Source organism: Furipterus horrens, unplaced genomic scaffold, assembly GCF_987537825.1.
Source record: "Furipterus horrens unplaced genomic scaffold, mFurHor1.1.pri manual_scaffold_4, whole genome shotgun sequence".
NCBI lineage: Eukaryota > Metazoa > Chordata > Mammalia > Chiroptera > Furipteridae > Furipterus > Furipterus horrens.
Window position 1 is genome coordinate 123652090 of NW_028327174.1, and position 21556 is coordinate 123673645.

A 21556-nucleotide genomic window follows, 5' to 3' on the forward strand; every position below is an offset into this window, starting at 1 on the left:
AAATGACAAATTAACTGGTATAGAATTCTAGGTTGTCAGTTTTTTCTCTCTACATGTTGATGTGACCCTGGCTGGTTTGGCTCAGTGGATTGAGCGTCGGCCTGCGAGCTAAGTGTCGCTGGTTCGATCTTCCAGTCAGGGCACATCAGAGAAGGAAAACTCTGACTCCAAAAAACCTCCGCTGCCTTGCGGCATACCTCTTCAGGGGAAAGGCTAAGGGAGTAAACCCCGACAGAAAATCCGGAGCCGGAGTCCCTAAGGCGGTTTGACGTTGTAGTCAACACCGGCAACTCCTGCGGCGCACCTGAAGCCAAGCTGTATTGACTCCGTCTTTCCCTTGGACCCTTCAGCTGCGAAGAGAGGGGGGGTCTGCTGCATGGGCAACAGCAGACCCTCCATATCACCCTGCCCAGGCTCTGTAGCTTCAGCTTTACTGGAGAGGACACTCCAGCATCATCGCAAGATGTTGATTCAACACGGGAGGAGACAGATACCATGTCACTCCCGAGTCGGACTGCACAGCCATTCTCAGCGGTGCAGATAGACTCTTAAGAAGCTACACCATCGTCTCTTGAGACGGACGGCTGCCGACGACGACATGTTGATGATATTATCTCATTATCTTCTGGTTGTGGTGATGTGTTAATGATAGGTCTGTTTTAGTTTATCATTTCTTTGTAGGATATCTTGTCCTTCTGGTATTTTTTTTCAATGTTCCCCTATCTGTGATATAACAAGGTACAGATTTATTTTTATTTTTTCTGCTAGAGAGTCTCCTTTTTTAGTTTGAGGATTCATGTCTTCTTCAATGCTCAACAATTGTGTCTTTGGTGTTATCTCTTCCATTTACTCTATTCTCTTTTTCTTGTATTTTAGAAATTTTAGTATGTCTTCTGTCTCTAATCTCTTTTTCTCTTTTTCTTTTTTCTTCTTTCTTTCTTCTTTCTTTCTTGTTTGATTTCTGTACTGCATTCTGAGTAATTTTATTCTACCAGTTTATTAACTATCATTGTAGGCAGGGGTATTTATTCTGCTGTTTAACCTATATTTAAAGTTTGTTTCTGTCTCTATTTTTCATTTCAAAACTATATTTCCTTTTTTGAGGTTGTATTTAGTTCTTTCTCAAATCTGCCTATACAGTATTCAGTTCTTGGTGGTGGATTCTCTTTTCCTTTATCTTTCTGGACATGCTAATGATTAAAAGTCTTTTTCAGACTGCTTTATTTATAGCTTCTCAGGTGTATTTGTTGCATCTGCCCATTTTCATGATGGTGGATTTTATGTGGTTTTAATAATTTTTGCCTGAACTCCTCTCCCCCTGCCCTCAATCAGAATTAGAAGCATTCCTATGGTATGTTTTTGTATTCACCCCTCATTCAGATATACGATTTTCATTGGCTCTAGGCCAGTGCTTTATGTTAATTGTTAGCTTAGATTTCCATACCACCCAGGTATTACAAAATAAGATTCCATAAATGGCATAGGTTGGACATTTCATTTTTTCATCGGTGATTCTTTCTACAATATCTAGAGTAAGAAGGTAGCTTGCTTCTATTCTGTGTATCCAGTTTGGGGTTTCCTAGCTTTAAATTGTCAATTCAATATCCTTTTAACTTCTGCTGTGTTTTGGTTGGTCTGTTGGTTTTTTTAAATTAAGGGAGTTAAATCATCTCTAATTTCCCTCCCGTACATGGAGTCCTGCAGACTATAACTTAAGACCCTCTTCTGGGGGCTACTGAGCTTCAGCTCCCATTCAACACTATGTTACTTCTTTGTTATTGGCACCTAAAGATTTTCCTTTCTTGCTTTTAAGCTCAAATATAAATTTATTGTTGTCGAATTGTATCCAATATTTTTCTTTGGGCAATGGAATGGTCCTAATTGGGCTCTGTAGAGAAAATTGTCCCAGTTGGGTTGGAATTCCCATTTGGATTTTGTTGATGGAGGTTCTGAGCCTCTTTATTAGCCTTATCTCTAATAAGTCACCTTTCATCTGGCATTGGCAGGATGTTAAGGAGAGCCTGTACATCTGCCCAGTTTGGATGGTAAGTGACAAAAATCAAGGTGACAAGATTTGCCATTTTCTGAGGATCTTCCCTATATCTGGAATTCTTCCAAATCAGTAAATCTGAAGTGGAAAATGGAGTACGAGCCCAGTAGTGGCCAGCAGGCTGGCCTTCCTGGTTTATTCTGCCTTTAGGGTATTGCCTCAAAGGGAATTGTCCTGCTCCAGATAGGAATGCTCTCTGGCCAAATTGGGTGCCCTGCCAGATCTTCAAAGGGAAGACCATTTCTTCATCATACAGGGATGGGTCTATTGTCCCTCTGGGCCCTACTTCAGAGATATCTAGTACCAGGGGTGGTGGTGGTGCAGATCTTCCTGCTGTTAATCCTAGGTCCCCCAGGTTCAAGACATTAAAGAGACTTATCTCACTTTTCTTTTCTTCCTTTGTCTTACTACCAGGGAGGGGTTTTGAAGCCAGTTCCCTTCTCTATATCCTTAGGTTGTTCCCTTTCTTTGCCAGATCCTTATTTGTAAAGACATAAATGCCTGGACATAAGGGATATTGTCCCATTTCCCTGGTCATTAGAACAATTCCAACTGTATGATGGTGTAGTAATATAGGAAATCATTTAGGGGCCATTTCCCCCATAGTCTAAAGTATACATAGACTAAGCAGTATAACTGAAGAAAACCAATTCCTTCTTAGTCATTGGGTCAAACCTGTACCTAGACCAATCTACTAAAATTCGGTCTAGTGGGCTCCCTGTAGGAGTAGAATCAGAACAACTCCTGGTGGCACAAAAGTACAAAACCACAACCAAAGAAAGACCCCAGACAAAAGTGGAAACATATAAGCAAAACTTGGATCCATAACTCCATTAGTCCAAACAAGAACTCACAAGCAACAGATACCACAAGTGGTCCTGACAAATGGCACAAAGCCCAAGTTCCAGGGCCTACCAACTAGTACTGCAAATGGTCCTAACTAAACCTGAGTGGCACAAAGCTCAAGGGACATGAAGCCCAAGCAGCAGGGGTAGCCTAGGATAGCCTACCAACTGGCACTACCAATGGTCCTAACCAGACTCAAGTGACATGAAGCCCAAGTGGCACAAAGCCCAAGTGGTAGGGACAGAGGAAACCCGGTGTGCATGCCAGTTTGACTTACCCAGTCAAACTGGGTTTTGCTCCCAAAAACCTGTTTCCTTTCACCTGCCAAGCATTTCAGGGGGCTAGTGTCTTGAGAAGGAGTGCAGGGAAATTTCCTGAGAAAAGCTCTCAGCACCTGCTGGGACATTCCCATAGCCCGGTTCCCAGGTCACCCTGCCACAACCAGGTGGGACCACAGCCCAGGCCCTCTGGGACTTACGGAGGTCCACACTATCCCACCAGAGTCACCAAAACAGTAACCAAACAAATGGAATTTCAACAGCCTGACACAATGAAAGTCAATTTATGAGACAGGTACTCGTAAAAAGGAAAGTTTATTCAGGTGCCATAACCAGGGAGAATGGTGGACTCCCATCTCAAAAACCATCCCCTCTACTGCTCAAGTCCGCAGTTCTTATATGAATTTTTCTGTCCAGTTATATGCTAGCTTTTGGCACGCTCGGGTTCTGGCTATTCACCTTACTAGCTTTTGGCGCACTCAGTATAAGAACTTCCCACTCCGCCATCTTGGCCAATGGAGGAGACTCCCTGGCACTGTGACTGACTGTCTTTGGTAACACTTCCTTCCCTTTTTTCAGACGTGTAAAGACAAGATGGAGGCAGATACATCAACACATATAAAGAAAGGCCATCAACCAAGTGAAGGAGGCACTTCATTTCCCCTTTACATGTCACACCCTGTGAGCCAGAGGAAGAAGGAAGTTTACCGTACAGACCAGACCACCTTCATAATTGGAGAAACACCTAAAGGAATTCGCAGGTATGTCATCTGTAACATCATTGGACTTCAAGAATAATTCTCAAAAGAAACATACCTCCTCAGTAAAATAAACAAATTATTTTAATTTTAACCATACCTGGCATCTGAATATTTTAGAAAAATCTTAATTTGTACACTTAAAAAAAAAAAAATTCCAAATGTTTTAAATGTGTTTAGAAGGCTAATCCCTGAATTGATAAAAAATGAAATCATTTTATATAGGTAAATGAAGTATTTAAGTGCATTATATTCATTCACTCATTAACTATTTATTGAACACCTAATATGCTCCCAGGCATTGTGCTAGGTGCTGAATATACAGTGTGAAAAAAAAAAAGACATAGAGTTTACAGTGCAGTGGGATGGGGCATTGACCCATGTAATTTCAAAAGTAAAAATAACTTATAAATACATAATTATATAATGGTTTGTTATAAGAAAGGTAGGGACAGGCCTCCTTGATGAAGAATAATGAGATTGGGAGGGATGCACCTACCTTTCTGTTGAGTAGGCTGGGAAGTCCTTGCTACAAAGGTGATATTTAACTTGAGGCTTGAGGGATATCTGGGCAAAAAACTAGAATAAGGACATCCTTGAAGAGGGAAGAGGTTTAATGTGTCTGAGAAACCAAGAGAAGACTAGTGCACTTAGTACATAAGAAACCGAGCAGAGAGTCGCATGAGATGAAGGTAGAGATATAGATGGGGCTGAAGTATGCAAAGCCTTATGAATTGTGGGGAAAGTCTGGATTTTGTTCCAAATGCAGTGGAAAGCTGTTGAAGCATGCTATGATCTGACATGTTTCTAAAAGATTGTTTCAGCTTTTTTGTGGAAGAGTGGACTAGGGGAGAGCATAAGGAAGTAACTAGGTGATTCTGATTTGCAGTAGAGTCATTGCCATAGAAACATAGCCAAATGAATGTGTTTGGTGTTGGAATGGTTGTTGGGAAAGAGAGAAGACAGAATTACTCCCAACTTTCTGTCTTAAGCAATGGGTTGGATTTACTGAATGGGGAAAACTAGAAGAGAAACAAGTTTGGAGTTATAAAAAAAAATCAAGAGTTCTCTTTTGCTCATATTAAATTTGAGGTTCTATGAAAATATTAGACAATGGATGTGCTACCCTGGTATCTGCAGACTAGGATCTAAATTTGGAAGTCATCTGCATAGAGATTATAAATGTTCTGAGCCATGGGACTTTGTGAACAGCCTAGAAACAGAGCACTGAGAAGAGAGGAAAATCCCCAGAACTGAGCCTGGAGGTGACAGTGCCTGTTGATTAGGAGGCACAGTGTAAGGTCCTGAAGTCCAAGAGAAGTGAATTTCAAAAAGAAGGGAGCTCTTAACGTTATCAAATGTTGTAGGAAAGTGCCCCCTGGAGTGGTCAGCAGAGAACTCATTGGCTGCTTCAGCCTGAACAGTCTGAGTACACAGATGTTGGGATGAGCTGGGCAAATAGTGAATAGACAGAGCTTGCACCAGCTCTTTAAGTTTGGATATGAAAAGTAGCAGAAAGCATTGTGGGATCAAGGGTAGGTTGGCTTTTTTTTTTAAGTTGGCAAGATAATAGGACCTGTTTATGTACTGAAGGAACAGACTAGCAGGGAAAAAAGCGATCATGCCAGAGTGAAAGAAGAATGAATTGCTAGGGGCATCAGAAGGTCCTATCCAGACCATTGGTGAAGTCCCAGCCTTTGAGAGGCATTGAAAGAAAAGAGGAGATGGGCACAGTTAGTTGAGAACTAAAGTCATCAATTCAGAGGGAGATAGGTTTAGGCAGAGAGAAGTTGTGAAGTAAGTCATTTTTAAAGTAGAAAAGCAAGCTTAGTAGGACTAGAATTTCTAGGTAATGTTAAGTCCTTGTTTGAGAGCAATTCCAATAAAATTATCTGCACAGTCATGCAGACTTCATTCAGCAAGCTTCAATTGCTTAGTTGCAAACACAAGACAGAAAGTTGGCTGGGAGGAGAAGCAAGGAAGCCAAACGGTGTTTGCAAAGGACTGATTATAAAATTGAACCTAAGCTGGACAAGGGGATAATGAGAAAGCAGAAAAGTCAATGAATTGGAGGACTTGATTTCAGCATTGTGGTCATCTGGATAATTGCGCAATTAAGCTGGAGTATGAGATGACTGAATTCAAGAATTTAGAAGTAGTGTAGTTAATGGTAATGGCTGACAGTATATGACCTTGGGAACAGGGGCCTGACATGGAATTGAGTCTTTGGAGGTAAGTTAAAGAAATTGGTGGGCCAGGAGTTGGGTGGGACATCCACATGGATATTGATGATAATTATCAAGAATGATGACAGGACCCCTGACTGGCATGGTTCAATTTGTTGTGTTATCCCACAAAGCGAAAGGTAGCTGGTTCGATTCCAGGTCAGGGCACACGCCTGGATTGCAAGCCCTGTCCCTGGCTGGGGTGATGAAATAGGCAACCAATCGATGTTTCTCTCCCTCTCTCCCTCGCTTACCCTCTCATAAATAAATAAATAAATTCAACTTTTTAAAAAGAATGATAGTGGGAGATGGATAGAAGCAATATTAATTTGGTGTCAGTTACTAGCAGGAAGCATCTAAGGGGTTATTTAACAAAATTCAGGAGAGGATGGTTTAGCTGGATAGCATAAACCTTATAAAGGGAAAGGAGTTTTTAAGAAAATAATGCTCTGGAAGCTTTAATGTGAAGCATGAACCCTGAGGTTGAAAGGTTTGAGATATGAGCCTTAATTTGCAAATACAACATGGGAGGAAGGCAGTATCATGAGGCAACCGAGGGACCATTCGGTATAGGAGACACAGGGGAATTGGTAGATCATAGCCTGGTCGCATGGGTGCCAAGGAATGGTCTGGAAGGATGGAGGTTTGGATTAGATCAAGGATGTAAAGAGTCAAGGAGATGAGAGGCCGGTGGTTATGGCAGTAAAGAAATAGTGACTGTAGTAAACAGGGATGGAAGGCATGGTTGAATTGGTCTTCATGGTGTCTGGGGAGAGTGAGAAAATGCTGGTGCTCTGTAGGTTCCAAATGCTTCCCACAGGGATTTGGCAACTTCCAGTCCTTAGCTATCCCAGGAAGACTGGTCCCTCAGCTCCTTAGCTGCTGGTATGGCAGGTTGGTAGTCAGCTGTCCACCTTTACCTAGGAAGGTGAACACCCTACACCGTTGCAGCAGTGCATCTCCTCAACAGATTCACAACAATGATTTTTGCAGGGTGTGCCTTTTCCCTTTGGGCAGTGATTTTGCTTGGAGCCATCTATGTTGTACCGCCTTTGAGGAGCACATTGTCTTCATCCCCTTTAACGCTGTATATAAAAAATTAAAGTATTAGCAATTAATAGTTTTTGACCCTCTTCCTTTTTTCTATATCCAGCCTAGGGAATAAATGCCTCATGCTAAGTAAAAAGACAAAGGGTGTCTAATATTAGAATGCCAACATTTGAACTAGGGAACAGTGTCCAAACTGTTGACACCTCTTTCTTACTAACCATCCTACTTTTGTGAAAATCAAGACTGTTCCATGCTACAGCCCAATGGATCATCTGAATGAAGTGTTCAGCCCTACCTTCCCTTCAGAAAGCTTAGGCAGAGAGAAGATGATGGTTTTAGCTGTGTTCCACCCCTGTTCCCCTAATTCCTCAAGAAAAAGAGGAGTGAAATTTGAATTTTATCCATGATATATAACTCTGGATACACTTGCTGAAAATACCTATTTTTTGTTTTCTTTCTTTTTCTAAGTGGCTTATGAGTGTCTACTCTAAGTTTATTAAATTTTCCTCACAAAATGACTAGCTTATACCCCCTGGTTGTACCTCACAGTTCCTTAAATTTTTAGAGAAAATTATTTTAAGACTAAGAATTTTGAAAGCAAATTAGAAGGCAAAATAAAATGAATTACAATTTTAACTCATTCTGTAACAGGCAACCATAATTGACTTGCATGCCACTCAGATAAAATGAGGGCAGAAGCAGCTCTCCTCCCAGAGGTGAGAGAGTCGCAGGGTCAGGGGAGAGGTCAGTATAGCAAAGGCATAAGTCCTTTGGCAGCTGCTGAGACAGCACCAAGTCTTAGGTAAATAAAAGACATCAGCCTGTAACCTTGCCAATAACTTAGTCTTCACAGCGTAAATATTTATTAGAAAGACCATGAAAATGGATTTGGAGATGATTAATAAACAAAATAGTACTACCTCTGTTGCTTCATGTGACGTGAAAACTGGAACCATTTAAGAACATGCTGTTGCTTTCCAATAAGAACATTGGCAATTTCCAGTACAGAGATTTGGAAGCTTGTATTTGTGATATTAATTATTCTTGATCAGGCTGAGGCAGCACCTGATTTGAATAGTTAACAGGACCAATGTGATAAGGACTGGAAGCCACAGTGCTCACCTGAAGCCACAAAGGAAAGTCAGGAGTGCGCAGTATGGATTGCCACGAAAATCAAAGGAAACATAACCTTTACAGAACCTGATCTGGATGGCAAAAAATAATAGTGACTTTTAAAGTTCCTACTCACATACATGTAAAAAAAATTTACCCTCAGGATTCTCTGTTATGTGCAGGATAAAATAAAAAATGAAATTGGCATACGGACCCTTCACGGTTTTCAGCCTTACCCTGGCAGTTTCTCCCTCCTCTCTGTGCACCAGGTCCTCTCAGAACTGGGCCCATGCATGTACCCTCTCTCTCTGTAAGGCTTCATCCCTCATCTTTGCCTGACTGGCCTGAGGTGACAGCAGAGAAGCCCTCCCTACCGCCTTGCCCACCGCCAGTCACGGGTACCCCTTGTGTGGATGCCCTACACTAACTCCATCATGGGATTTACCACTCTGTTCTGGTTTGATTTTCATGCACCTGTCTTCCCCAACTAAACTATAAAGTCCTTGAAGATAGGGAACTAGTTCTTATTCTGTTGTTTATGTTTCTACCAGTGCCTAGAACCTGAGAGGGTTCTATAAATATTTGTTGACTGAATAAAAGAATGTTTTAAGGAAACATAAAATGTAAATGTAATTCTAAAATTTTGGGACTTTTAATCATGTGCTGCAATACCATCTATGGCTTTGTTTAAAAGAATGTTTACAAATGTTGGGCTTTCCTGACTCACGGCCAAACTCAGCATCACAAGGCAATACCCTCTGTCTTATTTAGTCTGCTCCGGGTGCCATAACAAAATCCCACAGACTAGAGTTTAAGTGGCAGAAATTTCTCACAGTTCTGGAGCCTGGGAAGCCCATAATCAAGGTGCCAGTTGATTTGGTTCCTGGTGAGGACTCTCTTCATGGCTTCCAGACAGGCACCTCCTCACTGTGTCTGCTCATGACAGAGAGAGAGCTCTCTGATGGATTTATTTAACCTTAATTACCTCCTAAAGGCTCTTTCTCCAAATATAGTCACACTGGAGATTGATTAGGGCTTTAATATAACTTTTCAGGGGACACAGTTCATTCAGTCCACAGCACCCTCACCTGGGGAAAGGTACAGAGTCTAGTGCCCAGGGCCCCTAAACAACTTTTCTGCCTCCATCTTACCAGGGTACCAGAAGGCCCATTTCCCACACATGCATATAACAGCTTTAATTAGTACCTTTTAATACTAAGAATGAAAATTGCTTCTTGAAATAGCATCTCATGTATTTTTTCCCCAAATATTAGAAATAACATATGTATTTTTATTTGTGTGTTTTATTTTTTAATTATAGTCGACATTCAATATTATGTTAGTTTCAAGTGTAAGCATGTGGTTAGATATTTATATAACTTATGACACGATACCTCGATAAGTCTAGCACCCACCTGGTGCCATACATAGTTATTACATTATCCTAACAATATTCCCTATGCTGTACTTAACATCCCTGTGACTATTTTGTAACTTCCGGTTTATACTTTTTAACCTCTTCACCCTTTTCACCCAGTACCCTAATCCCCTTCCCATCTGGTAACATCAGTTTCTTCTTTGACCTATAAGTCTGTTTTTGTTTTTGTTTTTTTGTTTTTTTTAATGTATTTTATTGATTATATTGTTACAGTAGTTCCAGTTTTCTCCCCTTTACTCCCCTCCACCCAGCATCTCCCTCCCCCAGCAATCCCCCCCCAAGTCCATACCCATGGTTCGTACATACAAGCTTTCCCGCTTCACCCTTTCATATATTCTTCTTCTTCTTCTATTTTCTTTTTTTAGTAAATATGTGATTAATTTTTTTAACAATAAAAAATAACAATCCCTCCCTCTCAGATATTAAGACCCTTTCTAATCTTATAAAGGACAATGGGTGAAGGTCTCAACCTCCTCTAGCTGCTTCAAGCTGGACATGGTCGTCGTCCTACCTACCCTTGGGTCCAGAAATCCCTAATAAGAGTGGGGGTGTGGAGGGGAGGGTGGCCTTCCCACATGGGGAAGGATCATGCAGACTCCAGGTCAGTTGGCTGTCTCTGGACAACGGCATGCTTGGTTTAACAGGCTGGCATCCTTGTTGTGTTCTGGGGGCAACAGATTTGGCAAAAAGGGTTAAAAGACATCATTCAATCCATAACTACTAGATGACAAAAGGCAGGGATTAATTTTTCAATGTCCCACATTAGGGGAAAAAAAGGGGGGGGGCTTCTTTGGAGGAAGGTGTGCTAGGCACATCTCACCTGTCCAAAACCCTTTTGCCCATTATACTTAGTTTGGGCTGAGGGAAATAGTTTATGTTTCCCCCCTCTCAGACCTCTGGGTCCTTTCTGTCCAAGCCAATAGGATAGAAAAGAGAAACCAGTTTTAAAGTGAAGCCCACAGACCACCCCATTCTTCACCAACCCAGTCATTTCGTTCAGCCAAACCATTGAGTCTCAGGAGGCAGCGCTGCAGAGAGGATTAAGTGAGGCTTATGAGTACAGACAATCACTCAGGTAATGCGGTCATAGACTTATGTCCTTTGAAAACAGAAAACACATGTTAATTTATGTAACATAACCCACAAACAAGTCTCTAAATCTGTAAGACTGTCTTATTGGGAAGACATCCAGTTGCAAGGCACTTGACATTCTTTTTGCCTGTAAATTAAGCATCTTTGTTTTTGTTTTTTAGATTCCATGTAAGTGCAATCATCTGGTATTTGTCTTTCTCTCTGATTTATTTCACTTAGCATAATATCCTTGAGGTCCATTCATGTTGTTGCAGATGGCAAGATTGCATACTTTTGTTGTTGTCGTTGTTGTTCTATTACAGTTGTCCTTCATTTTTCCCCCGTTGCTCTCCTCTACCCCTCCCACCCCACCCGCTCCTTCTCCCACAGTGAATCCCCTCCCTGTTATCCATGTCCATGGGTCATTTATACTAGTTCCTTGACTAGATCCTTTCTCTTCTTTTCCTCCTTCACCCCCACCCTCTCCCCTCTGGGCACTGTCAGTCTGTTCCTTGTTTACATGCCTCTGATTCTAATATGCTTGTTTGTTTTGTTCATTAGTTTCCTGTATTAGGTGAGATCATATGGTATTTGTCTTTTGCCACCTGGCTTATTTCATTTAGCATACTCTGCAGTTTCATCCATGCTGTCACAAAAGGTAGGAATTCCTACTTTCTTTCTGCTACATAGTACTCCATTGTGTAAATGTACTAGTTTTTTGATCAACTAATCTACAGATGGACACTTAGGTTGTTTCCAGCACTTGGCTATTATAAACAGTGCTGCTATGAACACAGAGGTGCATAAGTTCTTTTGAATTGGTGTTTCAAGATTCTTCAGGTATAATCCTAGCAGTGGAATCGCTGATCCAAAGGCAGTTCCATTTTTAGTTTTTTGAGGAAATTCCATACTGTTTTCCACAGTGGCTGCACCAGTCTGCATTCCCACCAGTAATGCACTAGGGTTCCCTTTTCTCCACATCCTCGCCAGCACTTGCTTTTTGTTTATTTGTTAATGATTGCATTATTTTTTATTGCTGAGTACTATTCCATTGTATATACAAGTATGTACCACATCTTCTTTATTCAGTTATCTATTGATGGATGCCTAGGTTGCTTCCATATCATGGCTATTGTAAACAATGTGGCGGTGCATATATTTTTTTAAATTAGTGTTTGGGATTTCTTCAGATAAATTCCCAGAAGTGGAATTGCTGGGTCATAAGGTAATTCTGTTTTTAATTTTTTGAGGAACTTCTGTACCATACTGTTTTCCATAGTGACAGCACTGATTTGCAGTCTCACCAACACTTCACGAAGGTTCCCTTTTCTCTACATCCTCACTAGCACTTGTTCATCTATTTATCGAAGACAACCATTCTGACAGGTGTGAGGTGATAGCTTATGGTGGTTTTAATTTGCAATTCTTTGATAATTAGTGACATTGATCATTTTTACATATGTCTATTGACCATCTGTGTGTCCTCTTGGAAAAATGTCTATTCAAGCCCTCTGCCCATTTTCTTAATGGATTGCTTGCTTTTTGGGTGATAAGTTGTATGAGTTCTTTATAAACTTTGGATATTAACCCCTTCTTCCATTCAGCAGGTTGGGTTTTTTGGTTGTTGTTGTTTTACTCATGGTTTCCTTTGCTGTGCAAAAATTTTTTGGTTCCATTCCTGCGTGTGTTTTTTTTTTTCTTTTGCTTCCCTTGCCCGAGGAGCTACATTCAAAAAATATTACTAAGAGCACTGTCCTAAAGTTTACTGCCTATGTTTTCTTCTAGGAGCTTTATGGCTTCAGGTCTCATATTTAAGTCTTTAATCCATTTTGAGTTTATTTTTGTGTATGGTGTAAAAAAGTGATCTAGTTTCTTTCTTTATCTTTTTTTTTTTTTTTTTGCATCTATCTGTCCAGTTTTCCCAACACACTTTATTGAAGAGACTGTCTTTTTTTTTTATTTGCTTTATTGATTATGTTGTTACAGTTGTGCCAATTTCTTTTCCTTTTGTTCCCCTCCACCCAGTGACCCCTCTCCCTCCAGTGGTCCCCCACCCTCTTAGTCCATGCCCATTGGTTGTGCGTATGGTTCTTCTCAACATCTTCCTATCTACTCCACTCCTTCCTACTATGCTTCTTAATTCCTGTACCATCTCCCTCCCTTTCCCCCTTGCCAGCTGACCTTCCCCCAATATGTTCCCCATACCTATGATTCTTTTCCCATTCTTGTTGCCTACTTAGTTTGCCTTTGTTTCAATTCCCTAGCTTCTGTTGTTGGTTGTTGTGGTAGTTTTCATTTTAATGTTCAGAGTTTTGATCCTCTTTCTCCTAAACAAGTCCCTTTAACATTTCATATAACAGTGGTTTGGATCTGATGAACTCCTTCAGTTTTATTTTGTCCTGGAAGCACTTTCTCTGCCCTTCTATTCTGAATGACAGCTTCGCTGGATAGAGTATTTGTGGTTGTATATTTTTGATTTTCATTACTTTGAATATTTCTTGCCAGTCCCTTCTTGTCTGCAGAGTCTCCTTTGGGAAATCAGCTGATAGTCTAATTGGGACCCCTTTGTACATGATTTTTTTCTTCCCTCTTGCTGCTTTTAAGGTTCTCTCTTTAGCCTTAATTTTTGACATTTTGATTATAATGTGTCTTGGTGTGGTTCTCCCTGGGTCCAGTTGTTTTGGAACTCTCTGTGCTTCCTGGACCTGTACGCCTATTTCCTTTCCCAAGTTAGGGAACTTCTGTTTCATTATTTTTTTCACACAATTTTTCAATTTTTAGTTCTTCTTCTTCACCTTCTGGCAACCCTATGATTTGGACGTTGGCCCACTTATAGCTGTCCCATAGGTTTCGAAGCCTCTCCTCATTTTCCTCACTTTTTGTTTCCTCTTTCTTCACTGGTTGACCATTTGTTCCTTCCTTATGTTCCGACTTGTTGATTTGATCCCTGGTTTTCTTTCCCTCACCACTTGTTTCATATGTGTTTTCATTCATTTCAGCAGGACTAGCCTTCATTCCTTCCCCATCTTGTTTAAGATCTTCTATTAAGTCTGTAAGCATTCATATAACCAAAGCTCTGAACTGTGCCTCAGAAAGATTTCCTATCTGCTGTGCTGTTAGATCAGATATTTGCTGTCTTGTCAGCTGTGTCACCGGGATCTCTATCATGATCTGTGCCATCCTGACAATTTTGTGTTTACCTTTGTGTCCTGGGTGGGGATGGGGTACTTCCTACACTATAGGGGGCGGAGCCCCATGCACTCGTCACTACCAGGTGACCCTTCTCACCGCTCTATGGCATTTTGTGTGGGGGCAGAGGTCCAAGATGGATTCTTGGCGTTTACTCTCTGCTGAGAGACCAGGAGCTCTTCTTCCATCCCCACTCCTTCCAGCCTTCACAGTCCAAGGCAATGGGGGTCTGCCTTCCCCGGCATTGGAATCGCGAGCTGACGGGTCTGGTCTGCAGCTGGGGGTGCTCCCCAGGTGTTTCTTGCCTCTTATTAAATACAGGTATCTGTGCTTACCACCGTCCCACCGCCATCACTGCCAGCACAGCTTAACCTCTCTGACCCGGCTTTGCCCCTCTTACCCATCCAGATGAGCACCACTTCTTTATAACTTCATATGTTGGACTTCCATGTAGCTCCATTTTCTGGAACTTCTGGTTATTTCTGGTTTTGCAGTAGATGTATTTCTTCTTAGTTGTGGAGGGAGACAGAGCATGTCAGTCTAGGCCTCCATCTTGGCCAGAAGTCCTGAAGAGACTGTCTTTACCCCATTGTATACCCTTGCCTTCTTTGTCACATATTAATTGATCACATAGCTGTGGGTTTATTTCTGGGGTCTCTGTTCTGTTTCTTTATTTGTCTGTTTTTATTCTAGTACCATGCTGCTTTGATTACTGTGACCTTGTAATAGAGTTTGATATCACGTAATGCAATACCTCGAACGTTGTTCTTCTTTCTCAGGACTGCTGTGGCTACTCAGGGTCTTTTGTGATTGTATATAAATTTTAGGATTATCCTTTCTAGTTCTGTAGGGGAAAAAATAGCATCTCACTCCTTAGTTTAGCTGTCTATATACAGACCAAATTGGGGAAGAAAGAATCTAAGTTTATCATCTTAGAACTTTTGTTTAGGCTCATCAAAAAGTTGTGTGAAATTTCTATGTTGTATTTGTGTGGAAGAGGGGAAAAGGGGCCAAGAAATTTAAAAATTCTTCTCTTATTTTTCAGAATTTTCTATTTTCTATTTGATAAGACTCTCCTTTGACAATTTTATTTTATGGAACTTGGGTGCAATATAGATTTTCAAATACAGATTATATGAATTACAATTCTCATGTCAGTTATAAATTGGCTGCTTGGAAGAGTAGTGTACTGGGATCCCATAATTCCCAGGGAATACCTAATAGTATAAATCAGAATAATTTTAAAAGCTCATGATTTCATGAGCTAAAATATTTTTTCAGTCGTGTAAGGAAAGACGTCACATTCTGCTAGTGTAAAATGCACTTTTCTTATGGAATTAATATAGGCCAAAGAAATAAGATTGCTTTGTTTCTATATAAATAAAATAAAATGTAATAAAAAATAATAATAACCACTGGTTTTCTTCGTTAAATCTTCAGAAAACAATTTGAAGAAATGGCTTCTTATTTTAATTTGTCTTCTGTAGAATTTGCTCAACATGTAACTAATGCAACATCAGAAAAACGACAGCAAATGCTAAGAGAATTTTATGTTTCTCAATATTCAGAGGTAAAAGATTTTTTTGTGGGAACTGCTGCAGAATTCATTAAACCTGACTATGAAGAAGGAAAGAGAGTCAGGAATAAGTCTAGAAAGAGAGAATCTTTTATAAAAGAAAGGCTGCCAGATTCTGAAACTTTGTCATTTAAAGATTCTACCAAAAAAGTTTCTCAAATGTGCAGCCCAAAAATATACAGAGAAAAATCAATTAAGCCTCAAAGTCATGGTTTCTATAGAGAAGAAGTTCTTTCTAATGATGCAGAAACTCAGAAATTATCTATAAGCTCTACCCAAGAGACTTACAATGAAAAAAACAGCCAAGTATCCAAAGATACTATAGCAGCCAGTTCCCTGAACAGTAAGTCTGAAGCCCATGAGAAAAAGTTAGAAAATACCATGAAAGACCAGCAAGACCTCACAAGAACAGGCATTTCAAGAAATGAACCCCTTTTCAAAGTGGAAAACAAAAAGATAAAAAATCCAGTGTTAGAAAACACTTCTGTGGTAGGCTTACTCGGTGACACCTCTATTCTTGATGACCTCTTTAAAAGTCACGGGAACAGTCCCACACAGCTCCCAAAGAAAATTCTTTCAGGGCCCATAGAAAAAGCAAAACAGAGACCAAAAGATTTCTGGGACATCTTGAATGAGCAGAATGACGACAGTCTTAGTAAACTCACCGACTTGGCAGTGATAGAGACTCTGTGTGAAAAAGTGCCCCTTGCTGCATCCTCCAGAAGGAAAGAGGAGCCAGAAACTTCTCTTTGGAAATCGAATGAGAACTTTTTGTGGAAAAAATTTAACTCAACCGATACAGATGAAAACACAACCAATATGCAAGAATAACATATAAACATACAGATGAATCACTACACCAATGAACTTCTGTCATCAGTGATTACAACACTGTATTTCATCCTAATTGTATTAACTTGGACACACTTGTCAACATATATTTTTATTAAACTCTTGCTCTAGGGTTGTCTTTTAAGTCTAAAATGTTATCATGTATTTGCTTTCCTTAATATCTTCTTTGACCTTTTAAAAATGTGAGTTTATTATAGTATAAACCTGTTATGGAATAAAAAAGATCCTGTATTTATCCGGAGGCTTGGGGCATATCTCTTACTGAGTCATTATATGACCTTAGGTAAGTCATTTACCCTGGTGTTCAGCTGTTTCCTAATAGAAAAGATGAAAGGTTTGAACTTGATCAGCATAAGCATCTAATTTAAAAAGCTTTGGTTCACTCTCCCAGATTCCATTAAGTCATAGGTCAAATTATGTCTATACCCCCCCCCCCAAAATCAGGTGTACATTGATGCATTTCTTTCTTACTAACATTTGGAAAATTATTTAAGTTAACTGTTTTCCTTTACCTTCAGTATTATGTACTACTGTTTTTAAATTACTTTAGATGACAGTAATTACTAGGACTGAATATATGGTATTATGTTAAAATAGTACATTTATAGCTGCTCAAAATCAGAGGGTTACTGTTGTAGAATTTTACTATATGAGATATAATGCTGAAGTAATGTAGTTATTATTACCTTAGCCACAGAATGCCAGTGTCAACTTTTTATATAACTATTATGATTTCATCAATACAAAGCTTTGTATAGTACTTTTGTATTTCTTAAGTATAAAGAAATTAGTAAATATTTATTTGAAACTGATATTTTTTTGGATTTAATTTATATTGTTTTTACCCAGTGGAGTGTGCTCATTACTGAATTCCTTTATTTGGAAACATTCAGTCAGCCCCTGAGTGTACTGTGCTAGGAGCATGAGATGTACAGGTGCGGCCCTACTACGAGTAAAAGAAAGGGAATCCTGTCTGTGAAGAGTTGTGTCCATGAAACCCCTGGCCTCATGCCTGGCACCCAGTAACAGGGACTGCAGCTTCTTCTGACCCACATTCAGATGCACTGTAGAAGCTTCCCCTCAGTTGAGCTCACAGGCTGATAGGGGAAAGTGTCCAGGAAATAGTGGTGCTCAGAGATCTTTGTTACTGTGTTGAGGGGAGAGTCCCTCAGAGGACCCAGGATGAAGAGCCATTGCTCACAAATGAAAAAAAGACAGAAAGAAATCTCTTCTCAGTGGACTGAATGGCCAAATATGTTTTTCTCCAGGGCAATGTTGAGGGCTGTGAAATATATTTTATGTCATACCAGTATGGATGTGTTAATGCATATATATGACTGAAATAAAATATTTATGAAATAATATTTCCCTTAAGCCATACTTTGATATTTTCTCTTCTTGTGGCTCTGTGCATGTTTTTGTTTGCTTGTTTGTTGCTCTTGGCTCACTAAATTGATTTCCTGACCCACAATGATTAGAAACCACAGCTTGAAAGTCATTGTTTTGGGTTATATAAAGTTTTGGGTTTTTCCGGGGTGGTGGGTTTTTTTCTATTTGAAGCTGAATTGTGTCCATATTCACTTGACCCATAAATATTGTTAGCCCCATACAATCAGTTGTATAGGAGCTGTCCTTCTTCATCTCAGTTTATATACCAGACAGTAGAGTTCAGGCATTTTAATAAGTGTATGTTTCATAAAATAAAATACCATTTAAATTTTTACATAGACATGACCTTAGAATCATAACATTTTTCACACAAATATTAGCTCTATACTCTTCAAATATTAATAAACTAATATTTAAAAGATTTTCATTGGTAATAATCATATGGGAGTAAATATATAGACCTGGAGTTTAAATTACTTTCCAACAATTGCCAGTGAAATGTTTGTCATTATTATCATGCAGAAACAGTGTGCCAAGCAGAGCACAGGGTCCAGTATGAAAAGAAGCTGGTCAGAAAGTTCCAAGAGGGACACTGGAACAGTGAAAGATTTGGTTCAACCATAGGTGAATCTGAGAACAGACACTGTGAAGGGAAAACAATAAGAATCTTTCCTATGCACCCCACGGGTATGCCACCAGGTTCTGCCAAGTAAGCAGGCATCATTTTCCCTTTATATTTGAGATGGACTGAATCAGTGGTGTTTAAACATTTTGTTAAGCATTTGAACTCTATCTTAATTGGAAGTTCAACTATGTAAAGCAATTAAAACGGAGGCCTTTTGGTTCAAGTAGCATCGCTGTGGCTCCACGGAGCACTGGTTTAGAAACCACAGGGATGAGATCATTACTAAAAAAAGTCTTCCAAATTCAAGTTTTGTGAGTCTATTCACCACAATCTGTTTTCTTCTCTTTAATATAATTGTTACTGGACAGGGGCCTGGCCCTGAGTGGGTCTGTGTAGGGCCAGCTGTATGTAGTGTGTGGGTTCTTGACTTTGTGTAGGAAAGATGTGACAACACAAGTCCAGGTGACAGTAAACAAGGAAAGGCTTAGCATAGAGGAAGCAACAGGAGAGCCTAGACTGGGCTGCCCCAGCCCACTGGGAAGTCAGAGAAGAGAGGGCCTTGGGACAGGTTCAGGGGAGTGGCCTGGGACAAGCTGCCAGTTGCCCATTGCCTTAGAGCTGAGGAGATACATGCCTGTGGGGAAAGAAGTGGGGCGTGGGGGGACGGGGAGCGGAATAGGGGAAAGGGAATGACCTGGGCTGCACCCCAGATGGAGAGCGCACAAGCTGGGTCCTTTGTCTTGAGTTTTCTCTCTCTGTTGCAGGCTAGAATCTTAGAGGAGTTCTCAGGGGAGGGCTTTAGCAGAATATTCATCAGTTTTCCAGGTGCACTCTTTCAAGGTCATAGCCTCTCTCCACTGATTGGTCAGTGCCAGAGCAGGTCATTAGCCATTGAAGCTGTTCCTGGTGTTGCCCACCTGGTTTTGCTGCTTTTCTGGGCCTGGAGCTGAAATACAGCTGAGGCCTAGATGTTATTTCTAGAGAGGTGAGTGACCCTTTGTATCTAGCTATAAATTGCTTGGCCATCGTGTTCAGCTATCTGTCTTGGTTTCCCTATACCATGTGCCAATGAATTTTCCTAGCTTCTCACTATCCTCTGTCACAATGATACAGTTTCTGGCTGCTTGCACTCAATACACAGTTATTAATGTTGGCAACTGAGGCAAGATATTAAGAGACTTTCGCACTTGAATTCTTCAGGGTTCCCTTAAAGCCCTGAAACCACTTCTTTGAGTAAATTAACACCTGCAAGTGGTATGGTTGCCCTTGGTGTTCAAGGCAAAAGAGTCTTACTTTGCAGAGATGAGTTACTAATAAACTTTTTTATCAGTCCACAGAAAATGAGAAAGCCAAGGGCAGTGTAGCATTGTTTTTAAAGTTCAATGTGCTCAGCTTTAAAACCTGAAGTTATCCTTTCTATATATTAAAATAGCCCTGTTTTAATGAAATGATAATAGATCATAGCTTTTAGTCTTTTTCACTGCCCTTACTTGATGTAAAAGGTGATAACCATATGTCAACTCCCAAAGGTTTTATTTGACATTTACTAGTCTATTAAATCCAAAAGAACAAGATTGCTGTCTGCCTCAAAGGTCATTTTTTAACATACCAAGGAGGGAATAGAGCTCCATGGTCACTGCGTCATGCATACAGTTAACAGTGAGTTTGGAAACCACTAAGGTTGGTGAATCTATAAGATCCAGTAAGGTGCATCACTTTCCCAGAGCCCAGAGTGCAAAGCACTTTATAGGTTCCTCACCTAATTCTCATTTAATCATTGATGTGCTTACATCCCCCACCTGCTTTTGCAAAGCATTCTCTCCCCAGGGCTTCTGGGAGGCCTTAAAGGGAAGGCTTGCAAGCTCAGGAACATATCTTGGACTGGTAACACTGCATTTGCTCTGAGTGACAACCCCTTGCACTGTCCCCACTTCACCCCATACCCCCACCTCCTTCACTCCCCCCCCCCCATTGCTTGTTCCATGTGGTATTTGTGGCAATAGGAAGAACAGCTCACTTTTTCTCTGATAAAGAGCAACCACGGGTGCAGAATTTTAAGTATGAAAATGGTCCTTTGGGCATTTGCTCTCTGCTCCTGGGGGAAAGATTCAAATTGACTGTCCCTCTGGAAGTCAGAGGCTGTATGGTGTCCAGCCCCAAAGTGACAAGTCCGACCTCCTGCAGAGGCTTTTCACACATGGTGCCCAGGTCTATCCCCAGGAGATTTTAGTTCAGGAGGTCTAAGGTTTGGCGCTGGCACCCATTTTTAGTTTTGAAGTTCACACTAATTCTGATGTGCTAACATTTTGTCTAAGTCTTTGTTACTAGGCTGGACCCACCTGGCCTGCCCTTCTCTCTGCTAAGTGAGCCCCTCTCAGCCTCCGTGTGACCTGCCACTGAGCTCATGCTGGAGCCACTCTGCTTTTCTAGGCCCTAAAATTGTTAAGTTTCCATGAAAATATCCACATATAGCATTGTTCCTCCAAAGATACTTTGTCAATGCAGACTTTATTTGCTTTGTGGCAGGTTAACAAATTGTGATGGTTATATTTACCCCCTAAATGCCCAAATATAAGACCAGTCTTAATTATATGAACATGATTCCTTTCTTATCTCACGTGATCAGATTCCACCTGCCCTGCTCCCCTGCCAGTGCCCTCACTGTGCTTCCAATAGTGGACTCTGTCTTTTTCCCCAGCCAGTGCTCACTGCCCTATCTCCCCCTAGAGGCCTGCAGGGCAAAGCTCCAGGTTCTTTCTGGGTTAGTCCCTGACCCTCCTGAGTCCATCCCTTCTCTGTATGCATGCCGGTCACAAATCTCATGGAGCTCTAATGCCCTGTGCAGCAACCAAATAGCTTTCCCTCCTCAATCCCTCTCCCCAAACACTGCATCATGCTCAGGCCCCAATTCACGTTTTAGTAGATCCCTCACTATCCTGCTCGCCTTGGGTGGGGAAATGCCATCAGCAAAATTCAGCAGGCTGAGCAAGGTGGGAGGAACCTGGGAATACCTGGGACACTCCAGAAGCCAGATCACCAGGCAAGTCATCTCTGGCAACAATTCAGTGACCTGCAGAAAAAGGCAACACCAGCCAA

At 40.8% G+C, this 21556-nt stretch overlaps 1 protein-coding gene across 1 annotated transcript in view; it reads left to right on the forward strand.

Moving 5' to 3' along the window:
- The window catches only part of ERCC6L2 (ERCC excision repair 6 like 2), a 175853-nt gene extending 158033 nt beyond the window's left edge, over positions 1-17820 (forward strand). The window contains exons 18-19 of the mRNA XM_090274034.1: positions 3754-3935; positions 15459-17820. Coding sequence (XP_090130160.1) covers positions 3754-3935; positions 15459-16425 — 1149 coding nt within the window. The 3' untranslated portion in view covers positions 16426-17820. The remainder of the gene's footprint in view (positions 1-3753; positions 3936-15458) is intronic.
- The last annotated feature ends 3736 nt before the right edge of the window (positions 17821-21556 follow it).